General features: G+C 35.2%; 2 protein-coding genes across 4 annotated transcripts; one reads left to right on the top strand and one right to left on the bottom strand.

Annotated features, from left to right (window-relative positions):
- Positions 1–7,872: 7,872 nt before the first annotated feature.
- LOC107879304 (MADS-box transcription factor 21-like) lies at positions 7,873–8,482 on the top strand. The gene has a single exon (XM_016726364.2). The coding sequence runs from the start codon at positions 7,934–7,936 to the stop codon at positions 8,405–8,407; it is 474 nt and encodes a 157-aa protein (XP_016581850.1). The 5' UTR covers positions 7,873–7,933; the 3' UTR covers positions 8,408–8,482.
- Positions 8,483–19,406: 10,924 nt separating this feature from the next.
- LOC107839496 (fluoride export protein 1) lies at positions 19,407–25,550 on the bottom strand. Of its 3 annotated transcripts, none has more exons than XM_016683008.2 (7): positions 25,339–25,550; positions 23,183–23,602; positions 23,011–23,088; positions 21,715–21,813; positions 20,714–20,906; positions 20,130–20,548; positions 19,407–20,003 (listed from the first exon to the last, which is right to left on the bottom strand). In XM_016683008.2, exons 2-7 carry the CDS (start codon positions 23,564–23,566, stop codon positions 19,785–19,787), a joined length of 1,392 nt encoding a protein of 463 aa, XP_016538494.1. In that variant the 5' UTR covers positions 23,567–23,602; positions 25,339–25,550; the 3' UTR covers positions 19,407–19,784. The 3 variants fall into 3 exon arrangements, with proteins under 3 accessions (XP_016538494.1, XP_016538495.1, XP_016538496.1); XM_016683009.2 differs by having other exon boundaries at positions 23,183–23,625; positions 25,339–25,540; XM_016683010.2 differs by having other exon boundaries at positions 23,183–23,590; positions 25,339–25,539.
- Positions 25,551–25,768: the final 218 nt, after the last annotated feature.

Here is a 25,768-nt window from a genome sequence, read left to right as displayed (position 1 = left end):
ACCCTTTTGCTCTCTATTTTTCCATTCACACCCTTTCATTACTATGAACCCAACAAATCCCCACATGAATGGAGAATGACTATTTTTCGTAAAACTTTTACGAACAAGTATGTGATCATCAAGCAAAGACTGTTTGCATCTGGATAAGTGGGTTTCCCTTTGAACTTTCCATAGTGAACATGCATCGGATGCACTCGGTCAATCGGTAGATTTGATATCTTTGAACCGTCGAGCTTTAATGTACACTTAGACAACACATGTCACACAACCAACCTTTTACCATTTATGGTTCTTACGATTTTGTTCTTTTCAGCCATGAACACGTCCCGATTTTCATGAAAGTTTAGAGAATAGGCCTTTACTAACATTCTCTTTGAAGCGGCTTCCACTTCTCCCATACATAGGTGATTTCTAAACGTTCAATCCTGTAGATTAAAGTATTTGGTCAAATCTGCCAAATTTAGATAATCATTAAAAGACTTTTCACCTTAAGTCTTATCCTTGTTTACTATACATTGTCTACATCATGAGAATGGGTTGGGTAATTGAGAATGTTGAACCTGTCAGACACAACTTTGTTTGATCTTCTTGAACCTAGCTTGTGGGATCTCCAGTCTGCTAGGTAGAGTTACCGCCATGCTGACTTGTCCTAGGCCGTAAACTCATTCCCTTGGATGTCCTTTCTACTTTTTCTCTAGATAGGCCTTTTGTAAGTAGATTCATCACATTATCCTTCGACTTTACATAGTCTACAGTGATAATTTCACTAGAGAGAAGTTCTTTAACGGTATTATGTCTTCGTCTTATATGACGAGATTTACCATTATAAATCATGCTCCCTGCCCTACCTATTGCTGCTTGGCTATCACAGTGTATACATACTGGTGCCACTGGCTTGGGCCAATACAGAATATCTTCCAAGAAATTTCGGAGCCATTCTGCTTCTTCACCGGCTTTATCTAATGTGATAAATTGAGATTCCATTGTAGAGCGAGCGATACAAGTCTGTTTGGATGATTTTCAAGAAACTTCTTCTCTACCGATAGTAAATACATATCCACTTATGAATTTTACTTCGTTCGATACGGTGATCCAATTTGCATCACTATATCCTTCAAGTACCCCAGGATATTTATTATAATGCAAAGCATAATTTTGAGTGTATTTAAGATACCCCAAAACTCTTTTCATTACCATCCAGTGAGTTTTGTTGGGATTACTCGTGTACCAACTCAATTTACTGATAGCGCGTGCTATGTCTAGTCGTGTACAGTTCATTATATACATTAAACATCCCAATACTCTTGCGTACTCCAATTGCAAGTCACTTTCACGTTCATTCTTTCGAAGTGCAAAACTCGCATCCAATGGAGTATTGGCAATACCGAATTCCATATACTTGAACCTGTCAAGTACCTTTTCGACATAATGAGACCGTGACAATGCCAACCCTTGTGGAGTTCGATGAATTCTTATACCTACGATCACATCTGCAATTCCAAGGTCCTTCATATCAAACTTTCTCTCGAGCATTCGTTTTGTTGCATTTATGTCAGAAATGTCTCTACTGATGATCAATATATCATCCACATATAAACATACAACGACTTGGTGATTTGGAGTGTTTTAATATAAACACATTTATCACATTTATTTATTTTGAATCCGTTTGCCAACATGGTTTGATCAAACTTCGCAAGTAATTGTTTTGGTGCTTGCTTCTGTCCATATAATGACTTAGTGAGTTTACACACCTTGTTTTCCTTTCTTGGAACGACAAAACCCTCAGGCTGTTCCATGTAAATTTCTTCTTCCAAATCTCCATTTAGGAATGTGGTTTTCACATTCATTTGATGGATTGGAAGATCATATACCGCCGCCAAGGCAATTAACATTCGAATTGAGGTTATCCTTGTTACTGGCGAGTATGTATCAAAGTAATCAAGGTCTTTCTTCTGTTTGAAGCCTTTTACTACAAGTCTTGCCTTGTATTTGTCAATAGTACCATCCACCTTTATTTTCCTTTTGAAGATCCATTTAGAACCTAAAGATTTATTTTCGGGAGGAAGGTCAACCAATTCCCATGTATGGTTGCTTAAGATTAAATCTATCTCACTATTGACTGCCTTTTTCCAAAAGGAAGAGTCTGACGAAGACATCACTTCTTTAAATGTTTCAGGCTCATTTTCTAAGAGAAATGTTACAAAATTTGATCCAAACGAAGTTAACGTTCTTTGATGTGTACTGCGTCTTGGATTTTCTTCATTATGTACATTCTCACTTGGTTCATCTCGAGGTCGTTTAGATCCTCCGCTAAACTGTTCTTGTCTAATTTTATACGGGTAAATGTTTTCAAATAATTCAACATTGTCTGATTCAATTATCATATTTTCACTAATATCCGGATGTTCGGATTTATGAAGCAAAAATCGACATGCTTTACTACTTTTAGCATATCCTATAAACACGCAGTCCACCGTTTTAGGTCCTATCTCAACCCTTTTAGGTATAGGAACTTGTACCTTTGCTAGACACCCCCACACTTTGAAATATTTCAAGTTAGGTTTCCTTCCTTTTCATTTTTCGTAAGGAATTGATTGTGTCTTACTATGGGTAACTCTGTTGAGTATACGATTACTAATAAGGATAGCCTCCCCTCATAAGATTTGCGGTAAACCAGAACTTATAAGTAAGACATTCATCATTTTCTTCAAAGTTTGGTTTTTTCTTTCCGCAATTCCATTAGATTGAGGTGAATACGGGGCCATAGTTTGATGGATTATTCCATTCTCTACACATATTTGCGCAAAGGGAGATTCATATTCTCCGCCCCTATCACTTCTTATCATTTTGATCTTTTTGTCTAATTGATTTTCAACTTCATTTTTATATTGCCTAAACGCATCTATTGCTTCATCCTTACTATTTAGCAAGTAGACATAACAATATCTAGTGCAATCGTCAATAAAAGTTATGAAATACTTTTTCCCACCATGAGATGGTGTTGACTTCATATCACAAATGTCAATGTGTATTAAGTCTAAGGGATTGGAGTTCCTTTCAACGAACTTATAAGGATGCTTTGCATACTTCGATTCCACACACGTTTGACACTTTGATTTATTGCACTCAAAGTTTGACAAAACTTCTAAGTTAATTAGTTTTCGTAACGTTTTGTAATTAACATGGCCTAAATATTCATGCTATAAATCATAAGACTCAAGCAAATAAGACGAATTCGAACTTTTATTCATTTCAACAATCATTACATTCATCTTATAAAGGACCTCTGTGAGATAGCCTTTTCCTACATACCTTTCTCCTTTGCTAACTACAATTTTCCCAGAAACGGTTACACATTTGAATCCGTTCTTATCTAGGAGTGAAACAGAAATTAAGTTCCTACGTAACTCCGGAACATATAACACATTGTTCAGTGTCAAGACCTTGCCGGAAGTCATCTTTAGGCAAATTTTTCCTGTTTCCTCCACCTTATCAGTAGCGGAGTTGGTCATGTAAAACATTTCTTCTGCTTGAGCCGGAGCAAATGACGAGAACAACTCTTTGTTTGCACAAACATGGCGTGTGGCACCAGAATCCATCCACCATTCGCGTGGATTCCCCACTAAGTTGCATTCCGTGAACATAGCACACAAATCATCATATTCTTTGTTGGACTCAATCATGTTCGCTTGGTCCTTTTTATTGCCTTTCTTCGGGGCTTGGCAATCTGTGGACTTGTGGCCAATTTTGCCACAATTGAAACATTTTCCCTTGAACTTTTTCTTGGGTTGATTGCTTCCGTGTTCAACTTTATTTCTTTTCTTCGAGTTATTTTGGCCATCTTCTACAATGTGGGCTCCATTCATTGTAGAATTTCCCTTTGACCTTCTTTTGGCAGCTTTATTGTCCTCTTCAATACGAAGTCGGACGATAAGATCTTCAACGGTCATCTCCTTGCGTTTATGCTTTAAGTAGTTTTTGAAGTCTTTCCACAAAGGTGCTAGCTTCTCAACTATCGCTGCTACTTAGAAAGCATCATTCACAATTAAACCTACAAAATAATTTATGTGAGTATTAAGAACATTTTTAATTTATTCAACTAAGGTATTTTTCAAAAATATACCTTCTGCTAGGAGATCATGTATGATGACTTGCAAATCCTGTACTTGAGAGACAACAGATTTGCTGTCAATCATTTTGAAGTTCAGGAACCGTGCAACAAGGAATTTCTTAATTCCCGCATCTTCCATTTTATATTTCCGTTCAAGTGCCCCCACAATTCTTTTGATGTCTTGGTTCCACTATAGACATTATAAAGGTCGTCTTGGAGACCACTCAGAATATAGTTCCTGCAAAGAAAATTCGAATATTTTCAAGCTTCTACAATAACGAAGCGGTCCTTGTCCGAGGTTCCCTCGGGGACCTCGGGATCGTCTTCACTAGTGAACCGTTGTAGACATAAAGTGGTGAGGTAAAAGAACATCTTTTGTTGCCACCGCTTGAAGTCGATGCCAGAAAATTTTTCGGGCTTTTCCGCCGGTGCCATCGTTGGCGGAGCATTTGTGCGACTTGATGTGGCAATATTATTTGCCCCCATAGACATTGTCGCATCCATCATTTGACTTTCAGTTGTCATTTTTACTGTCACCACAAGACAGAAAAACTTAGTATTTTTCAGAATATTATTTATAAAGTTAAAAAACTTTAAACTCTTCTTTTTGTTTCTAGTTAATGATGAAGTTTTTATTACTTCAAATCGTCAACCGAGTGAATCTTAACTTGTGATGAAGATTTTATGTCTTCTAATCACTAGTTAAATTCAAGCGGAGTAGAAGGCCTAAGCTTTAATCTCTAAAAACAAGCAATACAAATTCTGTAAGAATTATTCCTTTTGTTATTTTCTACAATACGGGTACGTAGAATCTGTATAACAGAACAACAACTTCAACTCGTGTTCAAGTATGAACAAGAACAAAATGAAGTTTTAAATACCCTCAACACAAGATCAAAAGGATCTTTCCAAGAGGTATATTTATCTTTCAAAAAATAAAGATGAAACAGAAATGTTTAAGGCCAAGTCGTCCGAATTCATGGACTTTCCTTAAAGAATAATTCCCCTCACTGTACGTGATGTTATGGAATCTTCCTCCCAGGATAAAATGGCCTTCAATCCGACTATAGCGGTACCTCAAATAGGCGGATTCTTCGAACACACTCACGGTTTGAATGATCACACTTAGAGTATTTTTTAAGACAAGAAGAATGTTTTGTAATCTGAAAATTTCTATATTTTCTATGTCATAAACCTGTGGATGAAACTAGGTTTATATAGCCACTAGATGCCCCTTTGAAAAGGTGGCATTGGTTCATAATAGAGGTGTGTGACTCTTCCTGAAAATGCATGTCTATTCACTTAAAACAATGCAGTATTTTTCTGAAACAGTGCACTGGTTCACTGAAACAGTGTGTATTTTTGTTGAAGAGTTGCAACTTTCTTAAACTGTGCAATCTTCTGTAACAGAAGCAACAATCTGAAACAGAGAAACCTTCTGTAACAGAAGCAACAATCCAAAACAGTGCAACAGTTTCAAACAGACGCAGGCCGAAACAGTGCAGAAAAATTTTACTGCATTTTTCCTTGGCATTCTTCAGAATTCAAATAAATTTTGTCCAAAAAGATAGATCTCATCGATCATTTTCCAAATCCAAATCCGAAGCTGAGTGAGCGACAACGACGACGACGCAAGACATCATTTATTTCTTGCCTCACTTGCAATGTGGAGTATGTGTTTCTCATTATAAACACTCCCAAGTTCTCTTCTTCCACCAATGTGGGAGAAAGAGTAAACTTGCCATTTTGGGAGTACACTTTTCATTCTTAGTGTCTCCTTTCCTCTACCCTTTTACTCTCCATTTTTTCATTCACGCCCTTTCATTACTATGAATCCAACAATCTTAGTTTACCTAGGAATGAAAAAAAAGGCTAAAAAACAAGCACTCGACTTTCACTTTCCTTGTTAATTAATTTAGTACTTAAAATTACAATTAATTAAGCCAATAAGAAAAAAGACACGCCCTCACTTAATACGGCAACTAGTTTAGGTAATAAGTTCAAATGTTAAATCAAATATTTTTATTTATTTAAATAATAAATATGAATACAATAATTAAATTCAACATCTTTTGAACATGTAAAGATGAAGAACTTATTTAACAATATATAATATAATAAAATTCAAGTAACAATCAAAACAAAAATTTATTTGTTAACTAAAAACACAATATAATGTACAATATATAACAACCATCCAAACACTTCTAAGTGTTAAATGATCTAGGCTAATCATCAATTTAGAGTCAAATCGAGAGAAAGTTACAATGATTCATTATCAACCCAAATAAATTATTGAAATTGAAAATATAATGAAAAGTAAGTTGCAAAGAAAATTGATAAAGACACGATAAAATTAAAGAAAAAATTAACTACACGTACCTTTTATTTCTTGTAACAATTCAACATCACCACATAAAACAACTCCTTTTATAGAATGGGTATTCATAAACCAAAAAGGATTTGAATTAAGACTCCTATATGAATTGAACAGCTCCTTTTATAAAATAATAAGTATTCATAAATCAAAAATGATTTGAATTTGAGTTGTAGCAGGATATAAAATGACTTGTGTTATAAAAAGAAAACTCACCATGTTTTAATTGCAACCGTTTATTTTTCTAAAAATACGTCCACTTTTAAATAAAATGTATTTTATATTTTTTTAAAAAATATTTATTATTAGTGTTTATGTATAATTATAATTTTAGGAAAATAGAAAATTATGACTAAAAAGAAAAGAAAGAAGTAAACAAATATCATGAATAGAAGTTCGTTCACACTTCACAATAGGAAATTCAATAAAGATTACTAATATGGAAAACGAATAAGAGATAGAAACTTATTAGAACTTCTAGCATAAAATAGAAGTAAGCTACCATAACTATGACTAAAAACAGAACGAAAGATGTAAAAAATATTATGAATAGAAGTTCGTTTACAATTGGAAATTTAATAAAGATTACTAATATAGAAAAAAATAAGAGATGGAAACTAATTAAAACTTCTAACTAAAAGGATGCGATGCATTGGATTAAGTTGCTCCTTCGAGCCTTGGGTATAATAAAATTCTTGATAGGGAGTGCTACCCCTAAATGGACCCTACTCGGTGCAAATTTAAATTAGTCGGGCTCCAATGTGGGTACCGAACATCGGATGAGAAATAAAAAAAAAAAACAATGACTAAAAAGGAATGAAAGAAGTAAAAAATTATTATGAATGGAAGTTCGTTCACAATAGGAAATTCAATAAAGATTACTAATATGGAAAACGAATAAGAGATGGAAACTAATTGGAAGTTTTAACTAAAAATAAAAGTCATCAGCTTTCATAACTATGACTAAAAAGGAATGAAAGATGTAAAGAATCTTATAGAAGTTTGCTCACAATAGGAAATTTACTAACGATTATTAATATGGAAAAAGAATAAGAGATGGAAACTAATTAGAACTTCCAAGATAAAATAAAAACAAGCTGCCATAAACCAGAATTTACTGGACATCTTTTTGCATAATCACAAATCAAATCAAACATGAAATCAGTCAAACTACCTTTTTAAAGAAAGAGGGAAAAAAAATTTAAAAGAAACTTCTGGTTGTTTAAGGCAATGAAAAGTTATCATACATATACATAGAAAAAATTAGGAAAGCAATTATGGAAAATAAAACATTTTCCAACCAAATGGTTTATGGTAAGTTGCCAATTTTAATAGCTTTAGAATTACTTACTTAAACAACATGTGATTTCCAATCTATAAATACACATTAAATTTACTTTCAATAGCAAAATCTACTTGAACTTTGGAAATTATTAAGTAGAATGGGGACAGGGAAGAAGAAAATAGAGATTAAGAAAATCACAAAGCCAACATATAGAATGGTGACATTCTCGAAAAGACGCAAAGGGCTTTTCAAGAAATCTCAAAAACTTGAATCCTTGACGGATTCTCGTGTTGTCTCTGTGGTTTTTTCACCCACCGGAAAGCTTTATACTTATGGCGATGTTGATTATGCTATCGAAAAGTATTATTCTGGTAATAGTAGTACGTCTGCTGCAGTACCATCAATACCAGTGCTGGATTACATCGATTATTATTCTTGTTCTGAGGTACCATCAACATCATCACTGATGACTCCGAGGAGGGATGGTTTCCGCGATTGGGTGGAGAGTATAGATGTAGATGAATGTGAAAATTTGAATCGACTCTTAATGTTGAAGGAGCAACTGGAAGGATCCATAGAGAAGATTGTTTCCAATGAAGATTCTGAGTCGTTTGAAGCTTTGTTTGCGTAGCTATGTCTTGATAAAATTAGTGGCCGTGGCCTTTAAACTTATTTACTTTATATATACTCTGGTTTCTTTGGCTTGCGTGTGTTGAGGAAAGGTTAAGAAAGTATTATGAACAAGAACAACATATCAGTTCATGTTGTGCCATTGTTACCGCAGTGCAGAAATGTGTTAATACAAACAAACCTACTGTTAGAAGTTTTTGCTACTGGTGCTTCTCCCTTCAATATGTTTTATTAGTTTAGATTTAATTTTTCTTTTTTTAAAATGAGTTTTGCATCATAAATTATTCAAATCAAACTCGAGCACGGGCGGCTCAACCTTTTCGGAAAAAAGGCGGCCGCCTTAGGCCCCAAATTTGAGGGGCCTCATTGTTTTAAAATAATAATAGATTATTGGTTAAGAAAATATTAAATATTATTTGTATTAATTATTAGATTAAATCAATTATATAATTTAAAAACAGACTTTATAAAAATAATTAGCTTTTCCTAAAACTTAAGGCTTCCTTTCGATTTTGGCCTTGCCACGAATTTGCTTGAGCCGCTCCTGAACTCGAGTACATAAGTAATCAGAGACGGAGGGCTAGTATCCCACACCATCAAACCAGACACAGAAGCAAATGCTCTAGCAAGGCAACGAACAACCTGATTCGCTGATTCTTAACGGACGACAACAAAAAAAATGGCAACTCTTTGAATGAGCATTGAGTAAATTTCAGAAATGAATCAGCTAGTTTTAAAATTCTCTCTTTTTTTTTTGTGCAAAGATGGAGATTTATAACATAAAAATAATAGCGTTGGCTACAAAACATATCCAGTTTTCCTCAAAGAAAGAAATTACATATTGGCACTGAATGTTTTATGCAACATCACTATTCCTAATAGATCTTTGGTATGTAGTTCTAGCATGTCTGGCTGTAGTTTCTGCCTGACATAGATTGGAGGAACTACCAAAAGTTCAGCTTATTCAAAATTTGTCGCCTGTGCACCATGTTTTGTGAGCACATCCACAACTCCATTTTGTTCTCTGTAGATATGGCTAACCGTTGGACGTCCCAACTTCCTTAACCTGGACCTGCACTCATGAACAATGCCGTTATAAAGCACATTACCATTCTGTAGGATTTTGATAGTTTTCGGAGAATCAATATTAAATTAAGAGGTAAAAAATGATGGGTTTCACTGATCTTGAGACCCTCAAGAAGCTCTAGAAGCTCCATTTGACTGTTTAGGCATGAAAAAAGCTTTTGTTGAAGCCTAGAATCTATTTTCCATTGTGGTTTCTAATGACGCCTCCTATCCCTCCCCTCCCAGGGTTCCCAAGTCAAGAACCATTTATATTGAGTTTAAACCAATCAATATGAAAGGGGTTTCATTTAACATCAATAGTGATCAACCTCCTTCTCGCAGGGCTATTGGTAGCCAATAGTTTAAATTCCATGGCTTCCGCATACGCTTGCTTGAAGGAAGGTTTAATTTTGGTGTTATTAAAAACATTATGGTTCCTTGCATGCCAAATGGTCCATGAGCAATAAGGGAGGATCTCTAACCAAAGAATGTAAGAGTCAAAGGATTTACCTCTAAAGAGGTTCCAAGTTCCTAGACAATTGAGAGGGTAGAGGTTGGGCATAGTGATGGAAGAGGTAGACCTGGTATTCTTAAGCATTTCTTTCCAGAAATATTGCACAGGAGGGCACTCAAAGAACAAATGATTTATATGTTAGGCACTTCATTGCAGAGATGGCAGTTTGGGGAGAGCGACAACCCCATTTTGGAAAGCTGGAGATTAGTAGGAAGTCTAAGATGGTGTAACAGCTAAAGAATGTATTTTATTTTATGAGAGATCGGAATTCTCCAAAGCTAGCTGCTGTCAGAAGTGTGAGAGTGGAGGGGTTCATTTCCACTATTAGCCAAGAATTAGTAGGCAGTACTGCTGGAGAATTGCCCACTTCCATTCAGGCTCCATGATGGGGTGTCCTTCTCGATCCTATTGTTAGGAAAGAAAGAACTGATGATGTGATGTCTTGTGGATAGAGGGATATCCAGAGACAGGTTATCAAAGTTACAGTTATTATTGGACCAAACCTGTGAGAGCTTAGTGTTTTTCTTTTCTTGGGTAATAGGACCAAGAATCATACTTTTGATTTGTTGCTAGAATTGTGTACTTTGTGCTTCAGCCAAAAGTCATTTCAGACATTCTTATTACTTTTATGCTTCTCCACTCGCGTTTTCTAATAAGCATAGCCCTATTCTTGATTTTGTCTTTTTGCATGCCCAGTCACCTTATTTTTTTTTGAAAAGGAAACAATGTCCCAGGAGACAAGGTGCATTTTTTTTAATCGGTTGAGCCCCAAATGAAATTCCTTTGGGTTCTGTCAATGATTTTTTGGATCTTTCAGGGGATGGCTATATGCTGCATAATGTGGGTAGGTATGATAACGAGGGAAGCCTTTGCTAAGGTGGTCCTCTTAGCCATGTTTAGAAACTTTGTTTTCCATCCAACTTAGTGTTCCGTCTGTCAAGAATAAACTAATCACTAGCTTTGGGTTTCTGATGAAAGACAGGAAAGCCAATATTTTCCAAACTCCTTCTTAGCTTTGATGTTGAGGTGAGTAGCTAGATTGATCTTATCCTCAGTAGAGCAATTACTGGAAAATAGCACTTTAGATTTGGAGTGGTTAATCTTTGGTCAGAATGGTAACTAAAGCTATTCAGAATGGTAGTAATTGTGAGACAATTCTTGGTATCATCTTGAGCAAAAAGAGTGAGGTCATCAGCAAAGAAAAGATGAGTAATTTTTGGGCCTTTTCTACTAATGGATATGGGAGTCCAGTTTAGTATGTCCACTTTATGGTCGATCCTTCTAGAAAGAAGCTCCATACACATGATAAAAATGTAGGGAGAGATCGGATCACCTTGTCTTACTCCTCTGGTAGGACTAAAAGCCTCTGTTTTACTTCAATTCACTAGAATGGATATGGAGGTGGAAGAGATGCAATACATAATGAGCTTAGCCATCTTGGGAGGTATGTTGAAGAAGTGCATTGCTTGTCTAATGAAGGACCTTCTATTCTATCGAAGTCTTTTTCTAGGTCGATTTTAAGGATCATATTGGCCATTTTACCCTTCATGTTGGATAAATGAGTGATGTACTCCTGCACTATGATAGCATTGTCCGAAGCCCTTCTGTTAGTCAGGAAGCTAGACTGAGAAGGTGATACGAGAAAGACAACGGAAGACACAAAACACACTCCAAATCAGTCCCCAATCTTAAGGATCCGAGGACCAAATGGGGACCTCTCTCGGATTCACTATCTAGAACAAGAAAGTAGAGGATACAAGTTGTTAATACACCAAAACAGTCAGCCAACAACAAGTTTAGCAACACAAGATGAAACTCCACAATATTACAATAGCAACAAGAACAAACGAGTTACATTAACAACATAAGAAGCCGAAACTAAAACAAGATACAAGATAGATAGTTAGACAAGTGTTAATGTAGTCTTAACAACCCAAGAGCATATTCCACTCTTGGACCTTTAACACTTCACACAACAAACACCTAACTCTTACAATTGACACAAGAGAGGCGTCCACCACCCATGCACCAACGTATCAAGCAAAATGCAACACACAAGAGAATCCACCCTTATGTTATGCCCTAGTTTCGGTTGTGGACTCTTGCTCTCTAAGAGGAGTGTTCTTTCTTCAACATTCATAAAAACTACCAACTAGAACCCTACAATGTTCAATTTATATTACATTACAAAATAAAAGATAAAAGACTAAAAGACCCTTTAATGAAAAGGGCTCTAAAAAATAGCCCATGGAGTGTATTTGGGACGGTTTTGGGCCTCCTTCACACTTAGACTTATGCACTCTTTAGGTGGTCTTCAAAATACTCAAAAAGTGTCCATGATCATGATCGTACTTGTACCATCCTCTCCATCTTGAGAGGAATTTGACCACAAATTCATGGCTTCACCTAGCCCTCCAAAAGAAACCACCCAAAACAGTCCGCAAAACATGGAGAACCCGCAAGCTCAATAACAACAAGTCTTGGCTGACATCTTCATTTTAAATCTTAGCTTCCTCTCCATCTTGAGCTTTACCTTCAATCTCATACGATTCAAGTCTCATACCATCATACAAGAATTGTCGTAGTCCCCATATCCTTCATGTTCCTTTCTACCATTCTCCTCTACATGGACATATCGGTTTTGGTAAAGTGGAGCTTCGATCAAGAGGGTTGGTTTAGTGAAGTGGAGCTTCAGTTTTGGAGCTTGGACGGAAGGAATTTGAATTGGTGAAAGTTGACGCCTTTGGTTAAGTGGATCTTGGATGAGAGGGTTCGGTTTTAGTATAGGCATTTGGCGTCCAAGTCCTTGTTGGACTTGATCGAATTGTGGGGAAATAAGCCTAGTTATGTCTTGGTTTTGAGGGCTATTTGGAGCTTGACTTGCAGAATTAAGTGATGGTCTTGGAGGATTGGTCTTTGAAAGTAAAGTGTCGGGAGTCAAAGCACGAGAGTTCCTTCGACTCTCCATTCGATCCAACCTCTCACTCATAGGTACCACATACGAGCCAATTTTTTCAAGATCGCATTCGCCCTAGAAAGGTCTCGAGACATAGCATCAAGGCGAGCCAAAATGATATTGATGGCATTATTGTCCATTGTTTGTGCATTTGAAGCCTCGGGTTCCATGGGGGTTGTACCGAAAATAACCCTTCAAGTTTCTTCAAACTCAAGCTCAACAATGGTGGATGACTCAAATAACATCCAATTTAGCTCAAATTCGAACCCAATACTCCTATAGTGTTAGTGAACACAAATCTAACACTAAAAATACAAGAAAAACACAAAATTAAAAACTCAAAATTTGACCTAGGGTCAAAAATGAGTTTAGTATTTTTTTGGGATTTTTGATTTTGACACTTCTTTTTTGTTGGGATTTTCAATTTCTAGACTCTGATAGTGTTAGAGAACAAAGATCTAACACTAGAAACACACAAAACACACAAAAATCAAGTTTTTTGAAAGACCTAAAAAACGTGAACAGTAACTTTTTCATTTTTTCTTCTTTTTCACTTTTTTATTTTTATTTTCAAGATTACAATCTCAAGATTGATTTTGTTGGAACAAAATCAAACCTTACTCTGATACCAAATGATACGACAAAGACAACAGAAGACACAAAACACACTCCAAATCAGTCCCCAATCTTAAGGATCCGAGGACCAAATGGGGATCTCTCTCAGATTCACTATCTAGAACAAGAAAGAAGAGGATACAAGGTGTTAATACACCAAAACAGCCAGCCAACAACAAGTTTAGCAACACAAGATGAAGCTCCATAATATTACAATAGCAATAAGAACAAACAGGTTACATTAATAACACAAGAAGCTGAAACTAAAACAAAATACAAGATAGATAGTTAGACAAGTGTTGATGTAGTCTTAACAACCCAAGAGCAAATTCCACTCTTGGACCTTTAACACTTCACACAACAAACACCTAACTGTTACAATTGACACAAGAGAGGCGTCCACCATCCAAGCACCAACGCATCAAGCAAATGCAACTAGGGGTGGCAATTTCAGCCCATATTTATGAAAAGAGTCCATTTAACTCATATTTATTGAATTGGATCACTCATATTTCAAATGAGTAAACATGGACTTCAACTCATTTTAAAAGCTCATACAAATATGGACAAAATGGGTAAAATATGGGTATTCATTTAAACACAAAGATCACCCACCTATGCTTTAAATTTCATTTTTTTCCTTCTTTTCTAGTTTCTTTTCTTCTTCTTTTTTTGTTTTTTCTTTCTTTTTCCTTTAATTTACTTTTTTTTTTTTGCATTTTATTTTTTCATTTTTTTACTCGTTTCTTATAATTTCTTTTTTTCTTTCTTATCTTTTCATCTATTTTTTTTTTCATTTTCTCCTTTCTCATTCTTATTTCATCATTCATATTCGTTTGAGACCTACATGGGTTAATAAATATAAACTTCTAATTATCCCATTTAGCTTATACAATTCATAGCATCTCTTATCAATTAAATATAATCTATATATAGTCTCTCCCCTTTATTGTTATTTTTTTCTATCTTTTATTTCTCTTTTTTCTTTCTTTCTTTTTTCCTTTAATTTACTATTTTTTTCTTTCTTTTTTCCTTTAATTTATTTTTTTTCTTTTTCATTTTTTTTATTTTATTCCACTTATTTTTTACTCGTTTCTTACACTTTTTTTTCTTATTTTTCATCAATTTTTTTTATTTTTCAATTTTATTTATTTTTTCTTCGCATTCTTTTTTTTCTTTTGTATTTTCATTTCCACCTTTTTCATTTTTTGTTCGTCATTTTTGTCATTTTTCTTTTTTATATTCTTTTCCTCATCTTTTTTTGTCATTGCATTTTATATTTTATATATTTTTTTACTTTAAATTTATTATATCATACTATATATTTCAAATAAATTTACTATTTGTATTGTTCAATTTATATCAATAAAATATAATTTGTATCTATATATATATATATATATATATATATATATATATATCTAAAATATAAGTGTGAATTATATAAAATATATATGATGGTGCAAACTATAAAATACAAATATGAACTTGAAGTCTAAAAAACAAATACAAATATACAATTGTATTAAGTAAGCTCGGTCCATCTTTATTTTATTTCATATATGGCTAAGGATCCACACATTTATGGGAAAGTCCAGCTTCAAATCCGACTTCTAACTTCCTCACCTTAGAGTTCTCGTTAGAGCAGAAGTAAGACACGAAGAGAGGAGTTCAAGGTAAGGCAAGGCAGGAAGTACGTAGAAACCTTGATTTGTGTACTTCTTGCGACTGCTAAAGATATTTGGTTTGACGAATGTAATTCCAAGATCTTTCTGGATACTATCTCCGTATCTGTTCATTAGGTGGAGTCCACTTGAGTGTACTTACAAAAATTATAAATGTTGGACGAATATAAATCAATATGCGCTTATGGTATTTTCGTTATCATAAAAAAAAGAAGAAAATCAGAAAAAAAACATTAAAGAAAAAAAGAAGAAGAAAGAAAGGTAGAAGTTAAAGATAGAAGAGAGAGAAAAATCGTAAAGAAAAAATTGAAATAAAATACAAAAAAAATCAGAAAGAAAAAAATAATGAAAAAGGAGAAAAAGAAAAAGAAAAAAAATGATGATGAATACAAATATTTTGGATGGTTATGATATCTCAGTCATCATTCATAATTTGTACTCGACTTAATCATGTTCTTCAAAAAAAAAAAAATATAAAATATAAAATAAAACCAAAAAAGAAAAAAAAAAGAAGTAAAAAAAAAAAATAAAACAAAAGGAGACAAAAAAGGAAAAAAGAAAGAGAAAAAAAGGGAAGAAAAAGAACAGAGAAAAAAAAAAGAAAAAAAAACTAGAGGCTATATATAGAAGAGAGAGAGAAAAAAAAACTAAAAAGAAAAAACTTTTAAAAAAAAGGGGGAAAAAAGTCAAATTGATATGATATAGAAGTTTTAAGTTTTTGATTTTAGGAGATAAAGTGGGTTGCAACCATTTTTACTCAATCCATACTTGACCAAATCCATATTTACCCATATTTATATGGGCGGATTGCAATCCAAACCATTTTTGCTCGATCCATATTTAACCCGTCCCAATCCAATCCAATCCGCCCGTTTGCCACCCCTAAATGCAACACACAAGAGAAGCCACCCTTATGTTATGCCCTAATTTCGATTGTGGACTCTCTCTCTCTAAGAGGAGTGTTTTTTCTTCAACTTTCATAAAAACTACAAACTAAAACCCTACAATGTTCAATTTATATTACATTACATAGTAAAAGACAAAAGACTAAAAGACCCTTTAATGAAAAAGGCTCCAAAAAATAGCCCATGGAGTGTGCTTGGGACGGTTTTGGGCCTCCTTCACACTTAGACTTGTGCACTCTTTAGGTGGTCTTCAAAATACTCAAAAAGTGTTCATGATCGTAATCATACTCGTATCAGAAGGGCTGATGATGTCTGCTAGGAACGACTTTATTCTATTGGCTAGAATTTTAGCGATGATCTTATATTGAGTATTACATAACTCAATAGGTCTAAAGTTCCTAAGACTAATGGCATTAGGGGATATGGGAATCAAGCAAAGGTAAGTGGTGTTTACCTCTGCTTCCATGATTCCTGTAGAAAAAGTCTCCTGGCAGAACCTAATAATGGAGGAGCTTAGTATGTCCCAGAATCTTTGATACAAGAGTGGGTGGATCCCATCAGGCCCTGGTACCTTGGTGGGTTTGAAGGAGAAGATGGCTGATTTAATTTCCATAGGTTCAGGAATGGCTTCTAAGATAGGATGGTCTGAAGCCTTAATAGAACCTGAGGAAGAAGGGTTGTTCTGACAGTGAAGAGGGGATGAGGAGTGATCGATGGAGTAGAGTTTAGAGCAGTAGAGGGTTATGTTATCCTTAATCTCTACCTGAAAGTAAGTCCAGTTGCCCAGGTCATCCTTGAGAGAATTAATTCTATTCCTTCTTCTGTTATTCAGGGTTGAGGTATAGAAAAAGTTGATGTTACTATCCCCTTTAGTGAGCCAACTTATTCAGAACTTCAATCTCCAGAATTCTTGTTCCTGGCTTAGAATTGCACTATATTCTCTATTGAGTTGTTGGTCGAGCTCCTGAAGGAATTGACTATAAGGGTAAACATTGGAGCTTTGTAGCCCTAACAGTCTAGCTGGAAGGAGCTTCTTCTTCTGGAATATATTGCCAAAATTGTGTCTATTCCATTTGGAGATGTTAATCTCAAAATGGTCAATAACTTTGGTCAAATCCAGGTAGGTTTCAAAAGAGTTACTGATCATATTGGCAAAGGAGGGATGGGAGCACCACATGATTTCCATTCTAAAAGGCTTAGCGGAGATCAAGTGATGCTTGGTCAAGCTAATAAGTATAGGGGAGTGGTCGGAGTGTGTCCTGGGCAAGTGAGTGACGGATGCCTCTGGAAAAAAATTGATCCAAGAATTATTGGCAAGACACCTATCAAGTCTCTCTAAGATAAGGGCGTTCCTCTTCCTAAACCTCTTATTAGTCCAGGTATACCTGCTACCCTTATACCATAAGTCAATGAGAGCACTCTGATTAATACAATTCGAAAATAGATTAGCTCTATTACAGTTAATACTGTTACCACCAAATTTCTCTGAGTATTTCAGAACCTCATTAAATTCCCCCCCCCCCCCCCAACTAACCAAGAATTATTAGGGTGATGTTTGATAGCATCAACAAAGAAGACAAGTTGGGACCATAAGTTTTTCCTATCTTCTAAGCAAGTGCTAGCATAGATGGCACTGAAAAAGAAGGTAGAGGGTGGATTGCTGACCTGGATAGTCACATGAATCCCCTACGGAGAAATGTTAATGTCATTGATGATGAGGTTGTCCTCATTCCACACAATTACCAAACCACCAGAGTTTTTAACCGCAGGATACTGGATCTTTTTAGAGTATCCCAGATCCTCTATGAGGTTGTTGTGGTCACACATTCTAGTTTCTAACAGAGCAAGGATTGAAGGCTTCTGCATCTCTATCATTATTTTGCAGTGTCTTCTAAATTCTGCATTATTGGCCCTTCTAGAGTTCCATATTATGAAATTCATTAGTGGGGTTATTGAGGGTGGGATATCCATCATGATTCCCTTCCCTTTCCATAAGGGGTTCGTCTGTGTAAGTTCCTCTACTATCGTCCTCTTCCTGGATAGTAGTGACATCTTCGTCTTGTAAAAATTCCCTATAGCCTTGCTTGGGGGTACTATCTCTAGGTCCAGCATTATAAGGCCCTGTGGGATAAGGACTATGGTTATTTCGCTTACTAGATCCTCGAAAGTGAGATGCAGGGGCCTTTCTAGAGTTATTGCCTTTGTTCTTGGCACCTTTAGAGAGGCCAAGATTCTTTCCAGTTCTAAGTTGTTCTCTTTCAGGGCCTCTATTATTTTCTCTCTTTCGAGGGCCTCTAAGCACGGGAGATCCATCTGAGTAGCTGGGTTGGATGTCTCCTGAGTTATGGGGGGTGCTCCCCGAGGTAGGGGCTCCCTAGATATCAATACAAAAAGAGGCCCTTCCTCCAGCAATTGATATTTGGAGATAAAGTGGGCTCTTGGAGTTGCAGTCACCTATTTACTTATATCTTACTTAACCCTCAACCTCGAGATACTACCCTGACCTTGAAAGTTGCACCAACATTGAGACCTATTCTTAACCCTAACCTTGAGACCCAACTCCAACCCCGACCTTAAAAGCCAACTCAACCCCAACCCTAATACCAATTCATAACTTGGACGAGTCCTTAGTCAGGGATTTGATCCTTTGTCAATTTGAAGTTAGGTACCATGTCAGTTTGAGGTCGAGTCTCAAGTTTCGAGCAAAGGTTGGGTCATAGTTCAAGTAAGGGTTGGTTCTCAAGTCAGGAAGGGTCTCGAGGCCATGCATTAGATCTTGAGTTAGGGTCGGGTCAAGTCTCAAGTTAGGTCCAAGTTCAAGGTAGGTCTCAAATCAGGAGAACTCAGGTCGAGTCTCAAGTCAATAAGGGAGGGTGGGTCGCATTACGAGGTGGTTGCTTGAGAGGTTAGAAGTCAGGTGCATTTGGGTGGATTGGTGGTGGTGGTGAGGCGGGGGTGAATTGGTGAGGTTGAAGGAGAATTTTGGAGATGTTTTTCCTGTTTTTCTTAGGGAAAAACATTTTTCAAAACATTCACGCCAAACGAACATGAAAAAATTGAAAAAACATTTTTTCAAAAATGTTTTCCTCACCACAGAACACACCCTATAAGTACAGTATTTTATTCTAGTTCTAGTACAAAAGAGAAAGATAAGCAGATCTGCTCTTTTATGCAAAATGTCTAGCATTCCTTGCCTCTGAATTCAAATAACAATAACCGCTCATTCTTGTATTGGGACAACCTATGTTACATACATCTCAACAATTGTTTCCTTCATTAAAAAAAGATATCTATAGGAGCCAATTTAAAGAGAATAACTATAAATTGTTTATGTCAATTTAAAAATAAAATTTACCTACATTGAAGTTACAACAATTTATTAATGCGATTTGAATATTACATCCTTAAAACTGTGCACTTATCAAATTACCTGTATCAGAATGAGATTTTTCATATCCTAATTTTGTAATATTCTCTTGTATCTAATCTTGTTTCTTTTGGAGCTGGGAAACAACCAACTGTTGCATTTTCAAGGACATATATGAGGACCTCATCAACAACCCAAAAATATCAAAATCTGATCTGCTGAGAACAACTTACTGTTCGATATCACCTGCTGATCTTGTATTTTTGATACTCTAGTTAAAATTTTCAACCCAAACAGGCACGGAGTATATAAGTGTCCCTAAGACGAATGATATAAGCGTTGTACACAACATGTACACATACGCTCGCCATGGATACTTGCTTCCTCTCATCGCATGAAATTCAGCAATGAAAGTAGATACTGTACTTAGACAGCCCAAAAACCCAAACTGGATACCAGAAGCAACAGTATCACACGTCTGTGTGTCGACCTAACATTAAAATACACAGAGTTAACCTTTATATACATTACAAGAGGTGTTAATTATCAAAATCTATCATTACAGATTATGACATGAAGCCTTTAGGTAAAACAAAAAGAGTAAATGTATACTCACTGCTTTTTTCAAGGTTGCGAGTGCTGCCATGACGCAAGCTGCTGATACATTGGCAATTAAAGTCCCGAAAGGCACCCATTTGAGCAAGCCTGATTTTCCTAAACCACGTCCATTTAGTCGCGCTAAGAACCACCTGATCCACACACCAAATGGACCAACTATGCAGGCCAGCCACAACTGTGCTTTTGGGCTGCCACTGCTGAATTCATTTACCTCCAGTCCTATGTTCATACCCCAGAGCGATGCTAGAATGAGTATTAGAAAGAATATAACTATTAAATGGCGCTTGCAGCTATCTACTCTCCAATGGTAGTTGGTGCCCGGGTTGGATGAGTTCATAGTGGTTCTTTTGTAGAGCCAATTGGCACCTTTGGCAGTCTCAATTCCAAATATGATCGAGTAGGCAACAAGAAATAAACCTACAAGAATTCGTAGCATATCAATATTAAGTTGAGAAAAAGGAAATGATGGTTCCTCTGAAAGCCAAGAAAGAGTTAAAAAGGTAAAATTAACTTTGATGAAGTTATATCTACACGAGCACTTGATACACCAACTGTACATCTATGCACGAAAATAATATATACCTAAAAGATAGCCAAGAACTACAAAAACCCACTGCCCTTCAACACTAAGCTCGAGCATTTTTTGGTTCCAACCACTGAAAGTAGTAAGGCTTCCTAGAAAACCAGTTGACAATCCAATTGCCAATTGACTTGAAATTCTGGAAATGTCCTCTTTAAAGACCACACCAAACCAACCCATCAAGAACGAACCAACCTTTAGCAGGTAAAAATAAATTGTATGAGGTCAAATAACAAAAACAATTAGCAGAGAAGGGTGAAAATGCTAAAACCACGTGTTCTTGGTTGAGCATGTATCAAGTTATGATCTTACTCATCAAGGAGGTACAGAAGTATAAACAAACCAATGATTTGAATTACATATGAATATTCACATATAAAACTACAAGAACCGAGTATAGTACTAACCATGTCGTTCATCCAACAACCACAATAACCCTATGAACCTTACCAATACATTCAGCAAGGTTACATATGAATACTCACATATAAAACTACAAGAACCGAGTATAGTACTAACCATATCGTAATCCAACAGAAACGATAGCCCTATGAACCTCACCAATATATTCAACAAGGTGTAAATAACTATCATGTGTGTATGATTTGTCAAGCTTCATTCTATTCAAGAAAGGAATATGTTTGATAATAATATCATATAAACTAAAAGCAACTACGTCAAAGATTCAACAAATTGCTGAGGATCCCTCCAACTTGCACACCTTGAATGAGCTTTTTTCTAAACTCCGTCAAGCAACATTTTCTCATAGCTTAAAGAAGAGTCAGAATAACATGAGAAACAGGAAATTCAATTTGGTGGTTCTCCAATGCAGAAACAAGCAGTATATATTTGATCTCTAGCAACCTGGATTAAATTTCATGCTTTTAAACTATATGCCACGCATTGGCAAAGTCATATATTTGCTTGCTGCATGAAGCAGATAAATAAGCACAGAAGTAGGAAAAGAAAACAGAGAGAAAAGAATAGGAACGGAATGGTATACCATGTTAGAAGGTAGGTCCAGATACATATAACTATGATCACTTGTGGCACCAACTATTCCTGGTCCGAATAATTTTTGGAGACCATACCTCAACAAAACCTGCAGACTATTACATAATCAGATCCCTGTATATTTTTACTACCATCTGGTGTTCTTTTGCATTTTCTTAAACAGTCTAAAGCTGATTCTAGTATTCCAGAAAAAAAAAAAAGAACAAAGATATAATAATACAGAAAGCGAACACAAAAGAAGGTCCAAATGGACTTCCCTAACAAGCCAATCATCAAACAAAAGAGATGGTCCTACACGTCAGCATGAACAGCATGGGCTCAAGAGCTTTGCAATATGAGGGATCCTCCCTACATTTCCTTGTGTAAACTGGTTACTTTGAGTTCTTGCAAAAGCCAAATCAAGTACTATGGAGCAATAATCCTACCATTAAAACTGAAGCAAAGAGTTTCCACACACAATTCCTCAACCTTAAAGAGCAGAAGGCATAAAATGTGGTAATATTCATCAAATCAACATTAACTTGCCAAAAATCAGATTCAATCAATGAAATATCTCCAGAGAAGATACTGTCTCATGAGTAAATAAGGGCATTTTCAACAAACAAAAACAAGTGAAACTGCCCTATCATACCTTCTCAAAAGCAATAAGCATCATACCTCCATTTTGGAAAAACAAATTTTGTTTCAAGAAAATTCAACCCATGAAATAGCTTCAATTAAGCACCAAAGGTTGTGGCCTATTGGTCAATGAAGTGGGTGGAGAACCTAAGGTCTTAGGTTCAAACCCCAGCAGACAAAAAAAAACACTAGGTGATTCTTCCCATCTGTCCAAGCTTTGGTGGACAAAGTTACCTAATATCTGTTACTGGTGAGAGGTGGCAGGTATCATGTGGATTTAGTCGAGGTGTGCGAAAGTTGGTCCGGACACCACAATTATCAAAAAAAAAAAAAGAACGCTTCATTTAAATAGACCAATAGAAGTACAGAACGTACCAGTGTATAACTAGCCTACAGGACAACAGTTTACTCGAGGAGAATCCAAATAAAAATGTGACAGTGCAAAAGAGTAGGAAATTAACCAACTTGAAATTAATGTGAGATCAGTGAGAGACGATTAGAAATATACGTGAACTCCAAGCGAAAACGAAACAAAAAGCAGAAAGATAGGACATTGACAAAATGCCATACTTCCCCTTCTATGTGGAATAACAAAAATGTAATATGCTAAGTAAGGTCATCGATGACCATTTTCACTGGACTCAAAATAAAAAATATTGTTCAGTACCCCCAATATTCCAAATACAGCTAAAAACAAGAGGCATGTAGCATACGCCAAAACCCATGGCACCTCTGTTTGCTCATCCTGCATGAAGATCACTGCTTGTCAGGAGAAATATTACTGGAGCAGTAGATTGGAGTACCTAGAATAAGCATACAGGCAATTTAACCATACTCACATTCTTCTTATGCTCTGGTTGAGAGATTAATTTTGTGGGGGATACTGCAGTACCACTGCTAATAGAATTGGGATCGCAAGAACATAATGGATTGGCATAGGACTCCAACATAGAGTCCTCTGAAATGGGAACAACCACTCCATGTTCAGGTGCATTTTCACCAATTAATCTTAGCCTGCCACTCCCACTGTATCTATTGCTTTGAAGCTCTCGATCCCCAATATCTCCTGCTTCTGATACAGATTCACTATCGTCATCATCATTTAGATGTTTAGGAAGAGAAAGTGATAAACTTAAAGAACGCCTCCTGAGAGAAGAACCGGCACTGCTTGTGCGAGAAGATCCAGATTTTCTAAGCTCGGAATCCTTATTTTCACAATCCATGATCCTTCACTGGAACTTCATTCACTATTGAAGAAGCTAAAACTTTTATGTTCAGTCAACTGACAAGGTAAGATGACATTCATGATGATGCAATTCATTGCATAAACAAATGATTCCTAGCCAACTATTAAACTACTCCACATGTGGAAGCTTACAAATAGCATGAAACAAGTGATGCTACCTACTTAAAATATTTGCATGATGTCATATTATGAAATAAAATAGTATATGGCTAGCCATGACAAATACAATCAGGAGGGGAAAAAAAACTTAGATCATCAAAAGACTTAACTGTTGAAAGTTTCTTCTCATGCAGAACTAATTTTGAAAGACTTCGTCTAAAAATTTGATATTTCTATCATGAAACCCATCCAGATATTTCATTTTGCGAAATAAATTTATAATTAGAATATGCCCAACAAAAAGCTTGATCAAGATAACTTTCGGAAAATTATATAAAACTTGATTTATTTGACATTAATCATAAATTATTAATTTGACAGGGTAATATTCTACTATTTTCTACAGGGAAAAATAGATCTACAAAGAAGTCATTCCAATCCCTTTAATGATTTTGTTAATTAATTTTCTAAAACTTCCCTTAGGCATGCACTTATTTGTTTAAGTGCAAAGAAAACAGGGGTTATGTACAAATTATTAAGTGGACCTAATAGCCAATTGCATGGTTGATGACTTTTTAACGAAAAGCAAAAAGTGAAGAAAGAGATCTTGTCAGAGTACTACAGCCAATTACATCCCCACATAACAAAAAAAAAGGGATCTTTTTAAGTAATTGAACTATGTCTTCCACTATCAGGACAACCTACGATAAATTAAAAACAATACAGCGAATTGAACCATTCACTGACAAGCTAAGTAGAGTATTTTTATTTTTTTTCTGAAAAATTATTTTACTTTAGTGAAAAAAAAAACAAAAATCACACCGTTTGATCATGAAAATTTCAAATACAATTTGAAATTCTATTTTGGAAAATTGAAAATAAGAAAAATTTATTTAATTTATATTCATAACTCCAACTTCAATTCTGACAATCTCTAGTGAAAGAGGGGATTTTGCCAATAAGTAATTCAATAGTAAAAATTATTGAGACAATTGTAATTGTGATTTAAGAATTATTCACAAACTCTATTTTCAACTCCGAAAAATTATGTTTTCGAGGCTAAATGGGGCCTAAGTTCATAACAGGGGGATAAGTCTCATGGTATGACTAAGTGATTTAATGAAGTTGAGTTAAGCAGTATAAGATTTCAGGATTCCTTTCACTCCAGTTGCGTCATAAATTTTGAAGTTTGAAACTTTAAACATAAAAATTTAAGCTTTTGAAGTTTTGAGTTTAAAACTATGAAAAAATCTAGAAGTATTGTGGGTGAAAAGACTCAAAAACTAGTTTCGTCTGGAAAAATCCAAATTTCATAAGCAAATAGATATTTGAAAATAAATTTCAAACATTTATAACCAAGGCTAGCTTAGATTCAATTTTCAGAAATTTCACAGTTTAATAGAGACTAATGAAAATTTCATTGTTCAACAAAAGCAATTTAATTTTTTCTAAAATAAGAACCAAACAGAAAAAGAGAAAGTTAACATCCTAAACTCCCCGGGACCCCCTTCTTCCATAATCCGATCTCTTTTTGCAAAAGAGTAAATTTTGACAGCGATTTTTAACATTTTGAACTAATAAAAAAAAGGAAATAATAGGTTAAAAACGTTTTGAATATCTAAATTTTTTAAAAAGAGAGAGAGAGAGTACCTTGAATTGAAGAAATATGTGAGTTTGTGGGATTTAAGAATCTGAATTAAGTATCCAAACCAAAAACCCTTTTTGCACAGATTTTGGGAGGATGAAATTAATATTGCTATAATTATTACATTGTTATATCGTTTTGATTTTGCCCTTTTCGGAAATGGGGACAGATGAGAGATTGACCATTGATGGTGGCTCTTGTGGTGATTCAGAAAAACGGCATTCGTGAATTTTAGCCGCTGCATTTCATTTTAATTTTTTTTTCTAAAAATTACACAATTTATGTTTTTAATATTACAAAAAATCTCAATTCCCTAAACATATTACAAAAATTTCACATATAGACAGAATATTATGTATATATCAGTTATATTATGTATATTAATAGAGAAAGAGTAAAATGATTTAAAAAGTGAGAGAGAGTGTAATTACTTTT

Source organism: Capsicum annuum, chromosome 8, assembly GCF_002878395.1.
Source record: "Capsicum annuum cultivar UCD-10X-F1 chromosome 8, UCD10Xv1.1, whole genome shotgun sequence".
Classification (NCBI taxonomy): domain Eukaryota; kingdom Viridiplantae; phylum Streptophyta; class Magnoliopsida; order Solanales; family Solanaceae; genus Capsicum; species Capsicum annuum.
The sequence above is the reverse complement of the archived record's forward strand: the minus strand, read 5'-3'. Positions and strand labels throughout refer to the sequence as shown.